This window comes from Drosophila elegans, unplaced genomic scaffold (assembly GCF_018152505.1).
Source record: "Drosophila elegans isolate 14027-0461.03 unplaced genomic scaffold, ASM1815250v1 contig_149, whole genome shotgun sequence".
NCBI classification, from domain to species: Eukaryota; Metazoa; Arthropoda; class Insecta; order Diptera; family Drosophilidae; genus Drosophila; species Drosophila elegans.
In genome coordinates this window covers 358940-373642 of record NW_024545513.1, presented here as the reverse complement: position 1 = coordinate 373642, position 14703 = coordinate 358940, and the positions used below count along the sequence as shown (strand labels likewise).

Sequence of the window (14703 nt, the reverse complement as noted above, 5' to 3'; positions counted from 1 at the left end):
TTTTCAAGCTAACACATTTTCACCAGAATATTGACAAATGAAATTGCAAATTTAATGACACGCTCATCAAGAAACTCAAACTAAAACAAAAACGACCTGAACAAGAACTAATTAAAGTGAAACGAAAGTAACATGATATGGGCCCAAAACACAGAGTAAGGGGCTCATGGAGGCGGTTTGGGCGTGGTCTGCGGCTGACCACGGGTGCGTCGCATGATCTTTGCCTATGCAAAAGTGAGCCGTGGTGAGTGAATGGCCTCCAATGCACTTCAAAGCAATTAATTTGCAATAAAAGCATTTTTAATGTCCCCCTTCCTGTGTGTGTGTGTGTGTGTATGTGCGTGTGTGTGTGTGTGTGTCTGTGTGTTGATTGATGACGCAAGTGTGGTTCGGTTTAACCACAGACCGCCACAACAAACCCTCCACCCCTCAACACGCCCTGTTTCCGGACGGTTTTTCTACTCAGAATCGATTGTTGCGGATTCGCCGCATTGGGCCTGTTGAAAACAGGATTAACCTCAAGAAACGCATACGCAACCAGCGGTGCAATATGTTGTAAACATCCTAAATACACAAGCTGATCTTTGATTATAGACAAAAAAAAATCATTTCATATTTATTTCATGCCCATAAATAGAGCCCATCTCAATTATAGCATACGTTTCAGGGCTCTTCATTCTCTTTCGCCGGTAATCCACGTACTCGAGAAGATCCCAGCGTACAGCACACACCCAAGCAAAGCTAAATCTTTTGCGGCAGCACACTTTCGGAATCGAGTGGTTTAGTCGGCTAGTTGGCTCAGTGGTCGGACTGTCTGTCAGCAGTTTGTTTAGCAAGTACAGCTGAAATTGCTGTCATTGCATTATCGGGACGACTTTGTTGTGAATGTGTCCAGCTTTTTGCGGGCTTGTAAGAGCGTCACGTAGCAGGTTTCTGGGTCCGTGTCCGTGGAAGAGACTGCTGTCATCGGCGGCATCCTGTGTCGCGTCCAGCTGTCGTATCCTAAAAGTTCACTCTCCGAGAACCATTTTCTCTGTTCGGGCTGTCTAAAAATATCAACAAAATCGAAGCTCGTCACGCGTCTTCTTCGGTTTCGGCCTCTTTTTCCGTCTGCCCATTTTTTTTTCTGTATCGATTTTTGGGCCGCCACACGCTTTTGTGCCACGCCCGTCGCTTCTTGCTTTTTGCCCCTTTTCGACAACACTTGTCATAATAATGTTATGCGATTCTTCACCCATTGGAATGGCCAACCTTGAATGTCTTTCATTTCTTATTGATTTATTTTAAGGTTAATTAAAAACAAGAAATTCGGACCAAAAAAACCGGAAAACTGGAAATCGTACCACAATTGGGCCACGTAATTGTCATAATCAAGTGACATTATCGAGTCAGGTCGACGGGGAGGAATGTGAAACTTATTAAGTTTAATGCTTAACGTAAGCAATGCCTATTGCCTATGATCACTAGAAACTGGCCTTCTTTTCGCTCTCACGTGTCTCTGTATTTGCTTTCAACTTATTTATTGTTTTTCTACCTTGTGTATACCTAGTTCCGTTAAACAGTGGCCACAATTTTTTTCAAAATCAATTGAAATCCCTTTTTCTGCCCCTCGGGAAATCCCTTTTTCAGCCGCCACTGGCCTGTGTGTTCAGTGTAAGGCAGCGTAACTGAGCAAACATTGCACATTGTTTTTGCTTTGTTTCTCTTTTACTTTTATTTTGCATTATCCACCTAATCCTCCAGGTAATGCACACCTGCCTCTTCCGCTTAACCCTTTGCCGCCGGCCGACGACTAATTTTCCGTCCGCACGGGCGAGTTTTTGTAATTTCCGGATGCGGACGAAGAGAAGGGAACCGTTTTCAGTCCGGCAATCATGCCGCGCCCCGGTCGTAGTCTGAATTCCGTATTCCCAATTGGGTAGTTGGTGTTTGCACTCGTAAGTTCCAATTTCATTCGCCCACTCCGGTTTATCGCCTGCATAAATTAAAAATATCCACAACAACGGGATGCGACTTTGTTTCCATAGGTATTGCACCCACGCCGCCAAATTCTGACCTCTGATCCAATTGCCCCTTTGATTACGGCCGTAGTTGTTGTATTCACGTTGCTGTTTGTAATGCAATCAACATGAAAATAATTAATACAATTAAAAGTAAACATTGCACATTGCGCAGCTGTTTGACCTCACTCACCCAGTGTCTGGGTGTGCTTTCGATTTTAATTAAACCGGCAGAGTGGGTGATCTGCATCCTGGCCATCGCATACATTCATGCGAAATTTGCTTAAATCGAATTACCAACGACGTTCCCATTCTCGATTGAGTTTGCGGACAGGACTTTCCAGGCAGCACGGCAACCAGGACATGGACTCGGCGTCTTCCGTTTGTCCACGAGCACGGAAATGGGAACTCGATTAACAGGCTTCAAGGTAATTGAAGTGGCTGGCAAGCCTTCATCACTTCCATTTGCCCGGGAAAGCCTTATATAACGGACCCAAGAATATGCTCTTCTATTTTTCTGAACTCATCAAATTATAAACAAAGTGTTTCTACAAAGGAGTACAGAGACAGAAAATGCACAATTTTACAATGTGCTTTAAATATAAGCCTTACTTTATTAATTGTAAGTTTGGTAAAATATTATGGTAGAGACTTCTAGAAATAAATTTAGTGTAAGTAGTTTAATACAAGTATTTACAATAAGCCCACTAGTATTATTTAAAATTTGTTAAAATTCTGTAATATTTATTCCATTTAAGATTTAGCAGTGCATTTAAGCAAAACTCGGGAATAACTGCTTCCAAAAGTCGTTCTGGGTCTGGGAAATTCTCACCTCATTAAACTACTCCCACCCCCATTCCCCGTCTACGAGTTAAATGTTATTAAGAACCGGAGAAACTGTGCCAGACACGGTGGAGCATTGCAGGAGAAGTGAAAGAAAGACGAACAACAAAACAGAAGAAGATTCCCTCGACCAGCACTTCATCCACTTTTCGCTGACCATCTGCATGCAATACAGCTTATTAAAAGCTGGAGCAGACAACGCGACGGCGGCCACACTGGTATAAAAGAAAGTAGTAAGTCCTTACTCAGTTGAAATATATAGTAATTATAGCTATTTTAAATATGAACATAATTTGATTAATTAATTTTAATATATTAATAATTACTTAATTAATGTTTTTAATATATCATTTGACTATGTATGCAACATATTTATGCATTCTAACTTTAAGCCAAGGTCAACTTAAATATAATGCATTTAAAACACATAGGAACCATCTTTAATGTTATATTTTCCACACTAAACCAGGCAATTTTTGCATTGTTTTATTTATTCAATATTATAATTTTATATTTTCTAAAAAAGAACAATTTAGAAAATTGTACATTCAACAGCCAGATATTTTGTTTGCTATTCCATTTTCTTTTTATCAGTGCAGCAAGAGTTGAAAAGCTTTAGAAGCTGGAGGGGGTGGATGGATTACTCTTGATTGGCATGGAATATGGATCGGGCGGTACTGGGGACTGCGCCCTGAATCAGACTGACTGCGTCCGACTGCGGGACACGCGACGGCAGTCGGCCAGGCTTGACCACGACCGCGGGCATTCAATCACGGAATCACCCTCAATCCTCATTTGCATACCCTGACTTTCTACTCTCGCATTCAAAAATGCATTTGAGATTCGGCATGACTACGAAATAAAATCTGTGGAGTTTCGAAGATCAATCGTGCAAATAAGTAGCAAAAAAAAAAACCTTTTTCACAGTCAAAATCTTGAAATTTCTGTTTACAAGTTTTACTGGGTATCACATCTCAGCGACAACTGTTTGCACAACAAAATATTTTATATTATATAGGTGTAATCGTTTTGGGTAATAGTTTTTTTCTAGTTTTAGTTTTTGCGAGATAATTTCAGACTCAATCAAAAAAATAGCTTTAGCAAAGACAAGTAATTTCCATCAAGCAATCTCTTGCGGCTATAACAAAATAGTAGCACTATTTAAAACGACTATATATCGATTTATCTGCGTTCTTTTAATTTTTATAAAATTCGTAAATAAATACAAAATGAATAAAGATTTAAAACTTTAAAAATGGTAGGTCTAGTTGCGAAGAAATAGACGAACAGATGCTGATCAACAATATATATATACTTAATGGGGCGGTAGTGTAAAGTAAACACTTTTGACTAAAGTATGTATGCTATATTGTTTAATACAGTGGTTAACTATGCATTAGCAGCCCTATTTACAAATGCATTGCTGCATTGCTGCACTTGCAGCTGAATGATCCACGTTTCATCACCATTTTTGTAAAGGGGAAAATTAAACTTACCCTTAAGCAGATGCTGCAAGATGTTGTCCTTGTGCTCTTCGGAGTGCGGCTCGCCCAGGACGATGAGCAGGTAGCAGCCTGTGAGCGGACTGGGCGGACCCACGATGCCGCCGGCCAAGCTGGAGGCGGCACCGCCGTCTGCGTCCGAGCAGGCCGTGTCCAGGGGCGCCCGACCACCGATCTCCGAGGGGGGCAGCGAGCTGGCCCCAGCATCGGTGGCGGCGTCGTCGCCGGCATCCCCTCGATCCTCATGCTCCTGCTGGCCTGGCTCCTGGTTCTGGTCCTGGGGACCACCGTTGCCATTCCCGTTGGGCAGCGAGTTCTGGGTGGCGGCCATCACGGCGTCACCTTCGGGGGCTGGACCAGCTGCTTCTCCGATTGCGGTTGTCGTTGCCTTTGGCTGATCTCCCATCACAATTGGTGCAGTTGTTGTTGTTGCTTGGCTTGGGTCACACAGAAAAAAAAACTAGTTCGTACACTTGAAAAAAAAGAAGGACCACTCTTTGGGAATCTTTTACCGACACTGGCTTTTTAGTTTTTCGCTCGTAACACGCAAGATTTCTTGGAAACGATACGCTGTCAAAAGGAAAAACTGCTAAAACGGGGGCGGCTGAGCGGGGAGTGGGCGTGGCCAGTGGTGACGCTTCACTTCACAACCGCCGTTGTTGTTCCTTTTCTTTCTCTTTTTCTTGTTGTTTTATTTTTGTTTGTTGTACTTTTTGTTTGCTGGCCGTGACTTTGGCTCAGTTTTCTTTGCCTTTACCTTTGTTTTTTCTTCGACTTTGTTTGGTTAATTGTTTTTCGGTTTTGTTTAATAATAATTTGTTTTGGGTTTGGTTTTGATTTGGGGGTCTTTGGTTTTTGTTATTAACTTTTTTTTGCTTTTTTATTGTGCACACTTTGAAGCTGTGTTTGGTATTTGGTATTTTGCGTTTGTTTAATGGAAATCTCTTTGTTTTTCGTCTTGGAGTAATTTTTGCGGCAATTGGCGTGTTTTCTTGAAGTATTATTAGTTAAATATATATAGTTTACGTATATATATATATATATATATATATATATATATATATATATATATGGAGTGAAGATTTGGACTAGCGTTTTCTGGTAGCAATTTACTTTACTTTTGGTTTTGTCTCTTTGGTTTTCCTTTTAATTGGTTTATCGATAATTTTGGTTTTGCGTTTTAAACATGAAAATTCGTTTTTTGGTTAGCTTTTAAGTGTTCTTTGGTTTTTCTCTCGATTCGCTTTCGTTTTTTGGCTTTTTCCGCGTTTGCTAGTCGATCCTTTTCGTCAATCGTCGGATCTGCAAGAAACAAGATAAATCGGGGAGTGAGCTTATGGAATATATGTATGTACTATACATGGCTAGAGCCCAAACCCAAAGTATTTACACAGTACTATTAATAAGAAGGACCATCATCACCACCCCAGCTCCCGTCAATCGGAATATGACTGGGAGCCCTCTCCGAAGTCTCCCCTTTACTTCGTCCGTGTTGCTTTCCTTCTCAATGGAGCTGCCACACAGCCGTCATCCGGGCGAGGAAAACAGCCGGAGGAGCGGCTATAAAAAGACGGCCCACAGACAGGAGCGAAAGGCGGAGGACAGCAGGAGGTGCAGACACAAAATCCATTGAACTTTGGCCGCCTTGCACAACATATAAACCAACAACAACGAATGGCGAACGGCGAACGGCTCACATGCGGCAAAATCAAGGTGGCTAAAATCGGGGACTATTTGTTGGCAATTTTTTGGGAACTCTTACAAGGTACCTAAGTACTTGAGTAACATAATATCACCGAACCCAAGAAAAATAAAAATGAAACAAAACTACTAATGATTATTATCGGAATTGATTTTAATTTTGGTGGATCATGTTTGCACTCCTAGAGAAAAGGATCTTATATTTTCTTATTAAACAATTTGTGTGGAATAATTTATTATGCAAGAAACAAAAACCTAAACTTTTTAAGCCCGTACTCTCCTTATAAAGAAACTAGTTTCGTTAATCCTCCACGTGAATAAACATTGATCCCGTGACAAAAAAAAATATTTTTTTGCAGATGTGTATTATGTATTTAAAGACAAAATTTTTTTTATACTCGTAGAAAAAACCGTTACATTTCAGGGGAAAAAAGTGGTATGCCATGGCGGTTTTTACACACAGCTTAATAAAAAAATAAATTTCTCACATAAGGTATAGGGACGGATTGAACCCTATGCTATATTATATATTGTTTTTAGTTACCAAAGTTTTTCAGTAAAATTTTACCCCAAGCTGATAATATCCCGACATTTCCCTTGCACAACTAAAGATCAAGGCCTGCAAACTAATGGGCCCATTGCACCCTCTATGTGAATCGAGTGGGTAAAAACAGCAGTGGCAGTAGCAGTAAAATCAAGGGACATGCACACGCCCCGCAGCAAAGATGTCGTCATCGCTCCATGGAAACGCTGGCGATGGAAGCCACGACGACGTTGAAGGCGACGTCATCGGACCACCCCGTTGCCCGTAAGCCGGATTCACCCTCATTTTTTATTTTGGCCGGGCTGCAGGCGAAAACTATGAAAACTATAAAAAGCAGCCAGCACGAACTCCCTTCTGGTAGGAATATTGAAGTTGCCTGGTCGGCCGTAGTCCTTTAGGCTCTCCGTCTCCCAGAAACTGATGCAGTTTGGTCGCGTGCCCGTGGCCAAAAGCGATGCGCTCCACTGCGCCGGAGTTGCACGAAGGGCCGTATCCGCAGCCTGCTGATGATTCACCGGATTCTCTTCGGTTGATTCTTTTTTACTTTTTTTTGTGGTTTTGGAGTTGCCGGCATTTCGTTGCTCCCCCGACCACCGGCTAAGTGCGGAAACAACGGATGAGAAGGCGGCTATTTCGAGAGCAGTTCCTTTCTTTGATCGCTGTGGGTCCGAAATAATCGATGCAACTCCAGCAAAGGAAGTGCCGGAATCAATAGGTCACCCACTTTGGTTATATGATATCACCGCAAGAAGCCACACAGAAAAAAAGGGCACTCACAAAAAAAGGTTCACAATCAATGGACATACACCACACCAAACCACACCACACACAGAAAAAAAGAATTTAGCGAATAAAAGAACTTCTTTCTGGCCAATTTACTTTGGCTGTCTTTCCCCTCTGTCTCTGTCCCGGTCTCGGTCCCTCTCGCTCTCTCTCTGTCTCGTTGGCTGGCGACTCTGCTGGCTGCTTGCTGCTTCTGCTTTTGCTGCTGCTGCTTCTTGGCTGTGGCTGGAGTTTCTGGCTCGATTGGACTGGACTGGAATCCCTGGCGGTGCTGCTCTGGCGCTCGCTGCAAACGGTTTGAAAGCTCGACGACGACTGATTCTTAAATCGAGCCATCGAGCACCATGAAGCAAAGCGAAGCCAGTGGGGTATCGGCTAAGGCAGCGGATGAGGCAGCGACGCCACTCGGCCGTCGGCTGTCGGCAACTCCATTTGCGTTGCCGCCGCGGTTGGAACTTCCAGCTGGGCGCAGGCTCACCCGCTCTCTGTCACTCCCCATATACCTGTCTCTCTCTCTCTCTCTCTCTCTCTCTCTCTCTCTCTCTCTCTCTCTCTCTCTCTCTCTTTCTCTATCTCTATCTACTCAGCTGTAGGCTCGGCGAAAGTCCTTGTCTCCTTGCCCAGTGTTCAAATACCCTTTTCTAACGGGACTGTGGTGCCCAAAGTATTCGATAAACATCCTTTATGCTTTTTATTTTAAAGAACTTTAAAGCTCCATTTAATTGTCTACTCCCTAACATAATATATAAAAATAACAATGATTTAAACCATGTTATTCAAAATATGGTATTTTTTAGGACAGCGATTATCCTAATTGGTGGACAGTAAATCAAAACCACAAGCGAGATAACACAACATAGCTTTGCACTTATTACATTCCGACTAAGCCTTAATCTTTAATAAAAACTATTTGCATAGTTTTATCTTGGGGATAGCTATTTTTTGCTGTCAGTAAGTAATATTTTAGAGACTCTCTTAAGACCAAACAGCTAAAGGTTAATTGAACTCTAGCTAAGTAGAAACTTTTTAGCATCATGCCTCGCTCTGCAAGGGTATTTAAAACTTGAGTGCCCTTTGTTGGGGGCCGACTATTGGGTTCGTGATGGCCGAATGTTGACTCGGCAATTCGCACTCGGATTTGCCTGCCGTTTCCAGTTAGCGGTTCTGGCGAAGCGAGCTTCGGTTCTCGGTACCGGCACTTTATGGCACCGGCATCGTAATGGCCCTGACCCGCCCTCCCATCCATTGCCGACTTTCCCTTAGCCTTTGCTGCTGTGCTGCGATTTACCCCGCCACGCGTATGAATCCTGCCCGGACCCACTTACTCTGGACCCCTTTCCACGTGGCCAGCTGTTGGCGCCGGGTGTTAGCGGCTAGTCAACTGCACAAGACACTCGGAGAACAGGGACTGAAAGCCACAAACGGAGACAGAATCGAAACCCAGACTAAACGGCTCGTCAATCGGCGCAGCGCAGGGCACACCTGGAAGTCGGCTTAACGCTAATGAAATTACGCAATTTCCAGTCTGGTCAGTAAAAAGACAGGTGAGGATCGTTAAGGGGAAGTGCCAGCAATAAGTGCTCTACCTGTTACCCTAAATCGACATTAAGTATCAGTGGATCGTTGATATTGTATACAATTTAAGTACTACAAACAACGAAATGTTTGGCAGTTGGGAAAACTATAACGAAATATTTAAGCCAATATTATAATAAGTTTACAATAACTAAACTTAATATTTAAGAGCTGGACAAATGTGTAATAAAAAAAATGTAAGTGTGGATGAGCACAAGGGGTCAGCAATGACTATGACGATTGTGCTCCAGCTTTTAATGATCCCTATGGGCTGGAAAAGCTGGCTGGAAGGGACTGGTGGGCTTCCCCACCGACCATCTGATTTTTCACCGGCAGAACTGTTGGCTGCGAATCGCGAACAGCTGCCAGCGGCTGAGAAAGATATCGATTTTGGTCTTCGTCGCTCATGTCGGCTTGCCGGCTGTTCCATCGTGCCCGAAAGTTTAGGGATTCGGGGAGTGGGGGATTGGGGGATTGGGCGACCCGGTGACGGTGGATGGGCAGTCGGCTATACGAACAGCTGACTCTGGCTGCGAACTGCACTTGGTTGTGCTTGTGTAACGCTCAGCTGAGCGCGGAGGCAGCCAAGCGTTGGATTTCGAACGGCTTGGTGGCGCGACTCCTGCTGCGCCACAAATCTGAGGCCTGGGATGCAGAAGCCGATGACGATGCCGATGCCGCTGCAGATGTAGATGTACATAGATGCAACATGCAAAGCAACACCCGCCCCAGGCTGCCTGTCTGATCAAGAAAAAAAATGCCCTGACCTACGACACAGCACTCATTCATTTGCCCGCTCATTAGTCCATTTACTGGTACTCACCTTTTGGTTAAACTTCGAGTAACTTGGCTGATTGCACTGGGTATTTGTCACTAGTTATTTGGAGCGATTCTTACGTTATTAACACACGTGGCTTTGGATGGAGCGAGTTGTTCTTTCACTTAAAGCTGCGACTCTAAAAATGTTACTGGCTACTTCGTTAACTCTATATTCAAGCACAAAATGGACACACGATTACTTTCGCAAATAACTTGTTTTAATTTTTGGCCTAAAGCGTAGGCGGCTATCTAGATATTAAGTCAACTAATTTCAAAAATATTTTCGGTAGTTCTGGTAGTGTGCAACTTTAATTTTCTGAGTTGGTCGTTCCCGAAACCGAAAAAAACTTTAGACGGATATTGATTTTTAACTGCTGTCACTGCTGCCTTTATATCTCTCCTTCTCTTTCTCTCTGCTCCTGTCACTGTCGCACTTTCGTCTGCTCTCTCCGGCCGTATTGTTGTTGTTGCTGGGGCGCCACCCAGCTGGGCCTAATTGATTGATTGCCGCTGGTTCGGGCGCTAACATTTAGCGTTTCGTATTTGTCAATTTTATTTTGGACTTTTCCGCCTGATTTTTTCGCTGTTTTTCGCAACTCTCTTGTCGGACTGCTGTTAACTCTGGGTCTTCACTCTGATTCTGGTTCTGGTGCTGGTTCTGAATCTCCTACGACGCTGGCTTCTGAAGCTCTGCTCTTGCGGTTGACATTCCCGTTACCGTTACCGCTAGGCACCCGTTACCGTTAGCAGTCCCACCGAACAACACCCACCCACCAAGAGCCGCTTCCAATTCCATTTCCATGCAAAACACACTAACACACTGCGGAATCGCCTCGTCGTCGACTGCTTTTGCTCTTTTTGGCACACTGGAAACGCGTTCGTGTCCGTTCGTGTCCGTTCGTGTGCGTTCGTGCACGAGCAAGTTCGAAAAACATGTGACAGCACCGCCGGACTTCCAGCGACGCAGGCGCAGGGTTGCCACCGCCATCGCAGCCGACAGCTGGCGAAGGGAGCCGAACAGCTGATTGCGGCTAGCCAAAGCGACGACAGCGAGGGGGTGGTAGCGGAAATGAAGGGGGGTCACAACTAGAATGCCGCCGGTCGCTAAATCCAGGCATAAAGCGTCTGATGCCGTCGGGAAATGCAAATGCGGACAGATATAGATTGGCTTAGTTATAGATTCATAGTTTGCGGAAATGAATATATAAGTTACTAAACCCAACTTCCCTCAAAAGACAAACACTGGCCAATAAGTTTTCCTTTTCCATACAAACCTACTATATGTACATATATCCTCTGATGTAGAGCAAGAAAAAAAGTTTGCGATTCAAGGTCTATAACACAATAAGAAATTTATTACTTTATCAAATTCCTGGCGACAATACCGTTAAGCATTCTATATGAAAAGTGATGCTTTAGACTTGCATCAACAAAAACCATTGGAAATGAATATGACACAAGTCTGAAATGCATTGCAACATATAGAAATATTGATTGCTAAGCTTGTTTTATATGTGCAACACAATCCTCGCTTAACGGGGCAATTCTGTTTTTGTTGCGGTCGCTTTGGAGCCAAGTTGGCGAATGGCCCACAACTTTTCATGCGGAATTCTTTAAATTTCGGCTTGTCTGTTGCTCGAGACGAAAGCCCCTAAACCTTTCGAAGCCCAAACAAGGCAGACACGTAACAACCGCGACAGGAGCCAACTGAGGGAAAGCAGAGAAGGAGGAACTTGCCACTAGGGAACGGGCCCGGGCCGGCCGACCACGCCCATTTTAATCCAATCAACGGCCTAAATTTCCAGTGCCATAGCGGCCAAAAGAAGCTAAAAAAAAGAAAATGAAACAGACGCAGAAACAGAAAGAGAAACAAAAACAACAACAACAACAGCAAGAACAAAAGCAACCCACGAGAGCCGGCAGAAATTCGAAATTTGAATTTGAATTCCGCGCTGGCTTTCATTTAATTATAAGTTAACACGATACGAAGTTGCATACTAGGCGCCGCTGGTGGCAAGTCTTGGAAAGAGCCTCCATATATGCTTCCCCTGCAGGCCATGCACTGAAAACAAATAGCATTTAAAAAAAGTTTTTTTGAGTTTTTCCCCCTACAAATTACTCATACGACACGTTTTTTTCAGATATCTTTCATTTATCAATGGGATGCCACAGTTCGCATGCGTAAAATACAAAAAAAAAATGTTTTTTAAATTTTAACCCGTACAAATTACTCATACGACACGTTATGGCAGCAAGAATAAATTTATTGTCGAAGGGCAACAGCTCGTATGAGTGATATACTTTGAATCCATTGCACACAGTCCAATACAAACTTTTTCCTAAAATTCTATTGGACCTTAAAATGTTCATGCAAATTTGAAGCGCTTTAATGTACATATATGTATATTTGGAAATCTCTAGATACCAGTTCTTGTAACTCCAAAAGTGTTTTGGTAATAACCCAAAGATCCATAAATTACAAGAATATTAATCAATACTTTCTTATGTTTTTTCTGTATGTGAGTAAGTACTATGTTCCACTGCTTTTAGTGTGCCGCCGCTTTTAAAAAGTTTGCGACACGACACAAGCCAAGATTCCGGGGTGGAGAAACTCCAAAGGGACGGTGCGGAAGGTACGGCTACAGGCAACGGAAACATGCCAAAAATATTGAAATGTAATAAATACGAGGGCAAAACAAACTAAGGGATACTTAGCCGGACTGAAAGGGGTTGCAGCGCGTGGGAAAGAGACAGCTGTAGCTGCCGGCACCTGCATCGCGTGCGCAACTTACTCACTTACAACCATCCCCTGTTCCCTATTTTATGGCATCCATGGAAAAAAATTTAAACAAACGGAAACAATTTCGGATGGATAGCCATGTGAGGGTGTGACGCCATTGATTTTATTGCAACGTTCATTTTTCCGCGGCTCGGATTGCCTTTTCCCCGGCTGCTCCTCCGCTAATTACGCTCATTATAAATGTATTAAATTTCTGGGGCTTTTTAATTATTACGGCACTCAACCTCCTTTGCTCATTTCCGTTTGGCATTTGGTAGCGCAATAAATTGCGTTATATTAATTAGAAGAAATGACTCCAGCGACGGAGCAGGGAAAAGCGGACGGAAAAGGTAAAAAGTATGCTAAGAAATTGAAAATGCAACGCCAGCAATTAACCCCAGCAAAGTGGTTGCTATCCAGCTCTAATTTAAGTAAGTAAACAAGGAGAAAAATCTTATGAAATAAACATATTATATATTATGAAACGAAAACATATTTCGATATGGCAAAATTGAAGCCAAAGATTTTCTTATTTACAGAAAATTCTAGTATTTTTATGAAAACATAATTTAGGCCATAATTATCTAAAAAAATACTTTTTGCAATTCAAAATGGTGATTTCATACATTGGGTAGTATTAATTTCATAGTCATTGACATTGTAGGGTTAATGAACGAGTTTTGGATTTATTTCAACCCCGAATACGACTCTATTTTTGGTAGTGGTTCTTTCGGTTCGTTTCGCATTGTATTCATTGCCGTGTCCTTGCTTGTTTTCGAGCCTATTTGCGGCGTAATCCTAATAAATTTCAACAGCCAACAGGCCCGAAAATGTCAGGACCCCGGTGAACAAGCAACCGTAGTCTGCGGCGATTTCGCATCGTTTTCGCATCGATTATTTGAGCTCCCTGCACTGTAGCACTTTGCACGTGGCGTCGCTGACGCCGCCGGCCGGAAACGGAAGTTGCAAGTGGCATGCGTTGCTGTCCGATGTCCGTTGTCCGTTCGGGGTGTTATAGAAAGGCCAAGAAGTTCTAAGTGTTTCAGGCCCTCTGCTTCTCATACTCTTTTCTTGGCACATTAATTAAAGACGCCGACAGAAGATGACATCCCCAAGAGGAGGAGCTGCGTCGCCGCTAATTCCCCAGGTTGAAGCTCAGAAGTTGTGGCAATCAAACTTTTGGCACCATGCCTTTAACTCCCTCGCATAACTTCCATGCATTTAACAGCGAATCAATATTGTGACCCACTTGTCTAAGTGCTGCCAAACAAGCGACTGGCGATGCCTTGTGAAAAACTCCATAAAATATGGATCGAAATAGTTGTTATCGTTTATGTTTATCCCTCGACAACTTCCAAATAAAGGCACTTTTGTACAAATAAAAAACCAATTAAATTTGCTATTTAGTTTTCATATAAAAACCAAAAATGCACATATATTTTATTTGTTAATAGTGTCAGTGCCGACTTATCGAAAGATTTTGTTTTAATCAAAATGCCAAACGTTTCTCGGAAAATATTATATATTTAAAATATTCATTATATAAAGACTTGATAGTGAACAAAAAAATGAACGATGTGAGTCCAAATTACACGTTAAAGCTTCTTAATGATATGAAATAGTGTCACTGGAAGTTATCATTAAGCCAGCAGCTCTCAGCAAACAAGGTTTTCCCGTGTCTTGGAGCTCCCCCACCGTCCTACTCTTTAAATGTGTTCAGTCACTAATTATCCTCGGAACACTCAATGCCGGCGGCTATTTACGGAGCCACTTACGACCGCAGTCCAAGTGCTCAAGGTCGTAGCCAAGAGGGCTAACCACCACCCACCGATATCCGCTTTCAGTTATTTTTATGACAAGTCTTAAGGAAAAGGGATGGGAATTTTGGTATCTTGATTTCCTCTGCTCTTGTTGCTTTCATTGTTATTAATATTTCATTTCCTTTTGGGCGGCTTTCAGAACAAACCACCACCCACCACACCATCCCTCACGCACTCCGAACAATTGCGTTTTATTATACCCATCTCCCTCGCCTTACCATCCCCCAATCCCCCGATTTTGGCCCGAAATTGCGTCGTAGGCTAAGCAAAGAACAACAAAAACCACATCGCATACTTTTTGGGGCAAATCAAGTTACAAATTTCAAGGTCAAAAAGC

At 43.0% G+C, this 14703-nt stretch overlaps 1 protein-coding gene across 4 annotated transcripts in view; it reads right to left on the bottom strand.

Moving 5' to 3' along the window:
* Positions 1-10551, bottom strand: part of LOC108135884 (microtubule-associated protein futsch) — a 48809-nt gene extending 38258 nt beyond the window's left edge. The window contains exons 1-2 of one of the 4 annotated variants that reach the window (XM_041707118.1): positions 9772-10551; positions 4340-5647 (exon numbers count right to left, since the gene is read on the bottom strand). In XM_041707118.1, the coding sequence (XP_041563052.1) occupies positions 4340-4751 (412 nt within the window). In that variant the 5' untranslated portion in view covers positions 4752-5647; positions 9772-10551. Of the gene's footprint in view, positions 1-4339; positions 5648-7469; positions 7676-8698; positions 8765-9771 lie in introns of those variants that run through there. The other 3 variants (XM_041707119.1, XM_041707117.1, XM_017256789.2) reach the window with 3 other exon arrangements.
* Positions 10552-14703: the final 4152 nt, after the last annotated feature.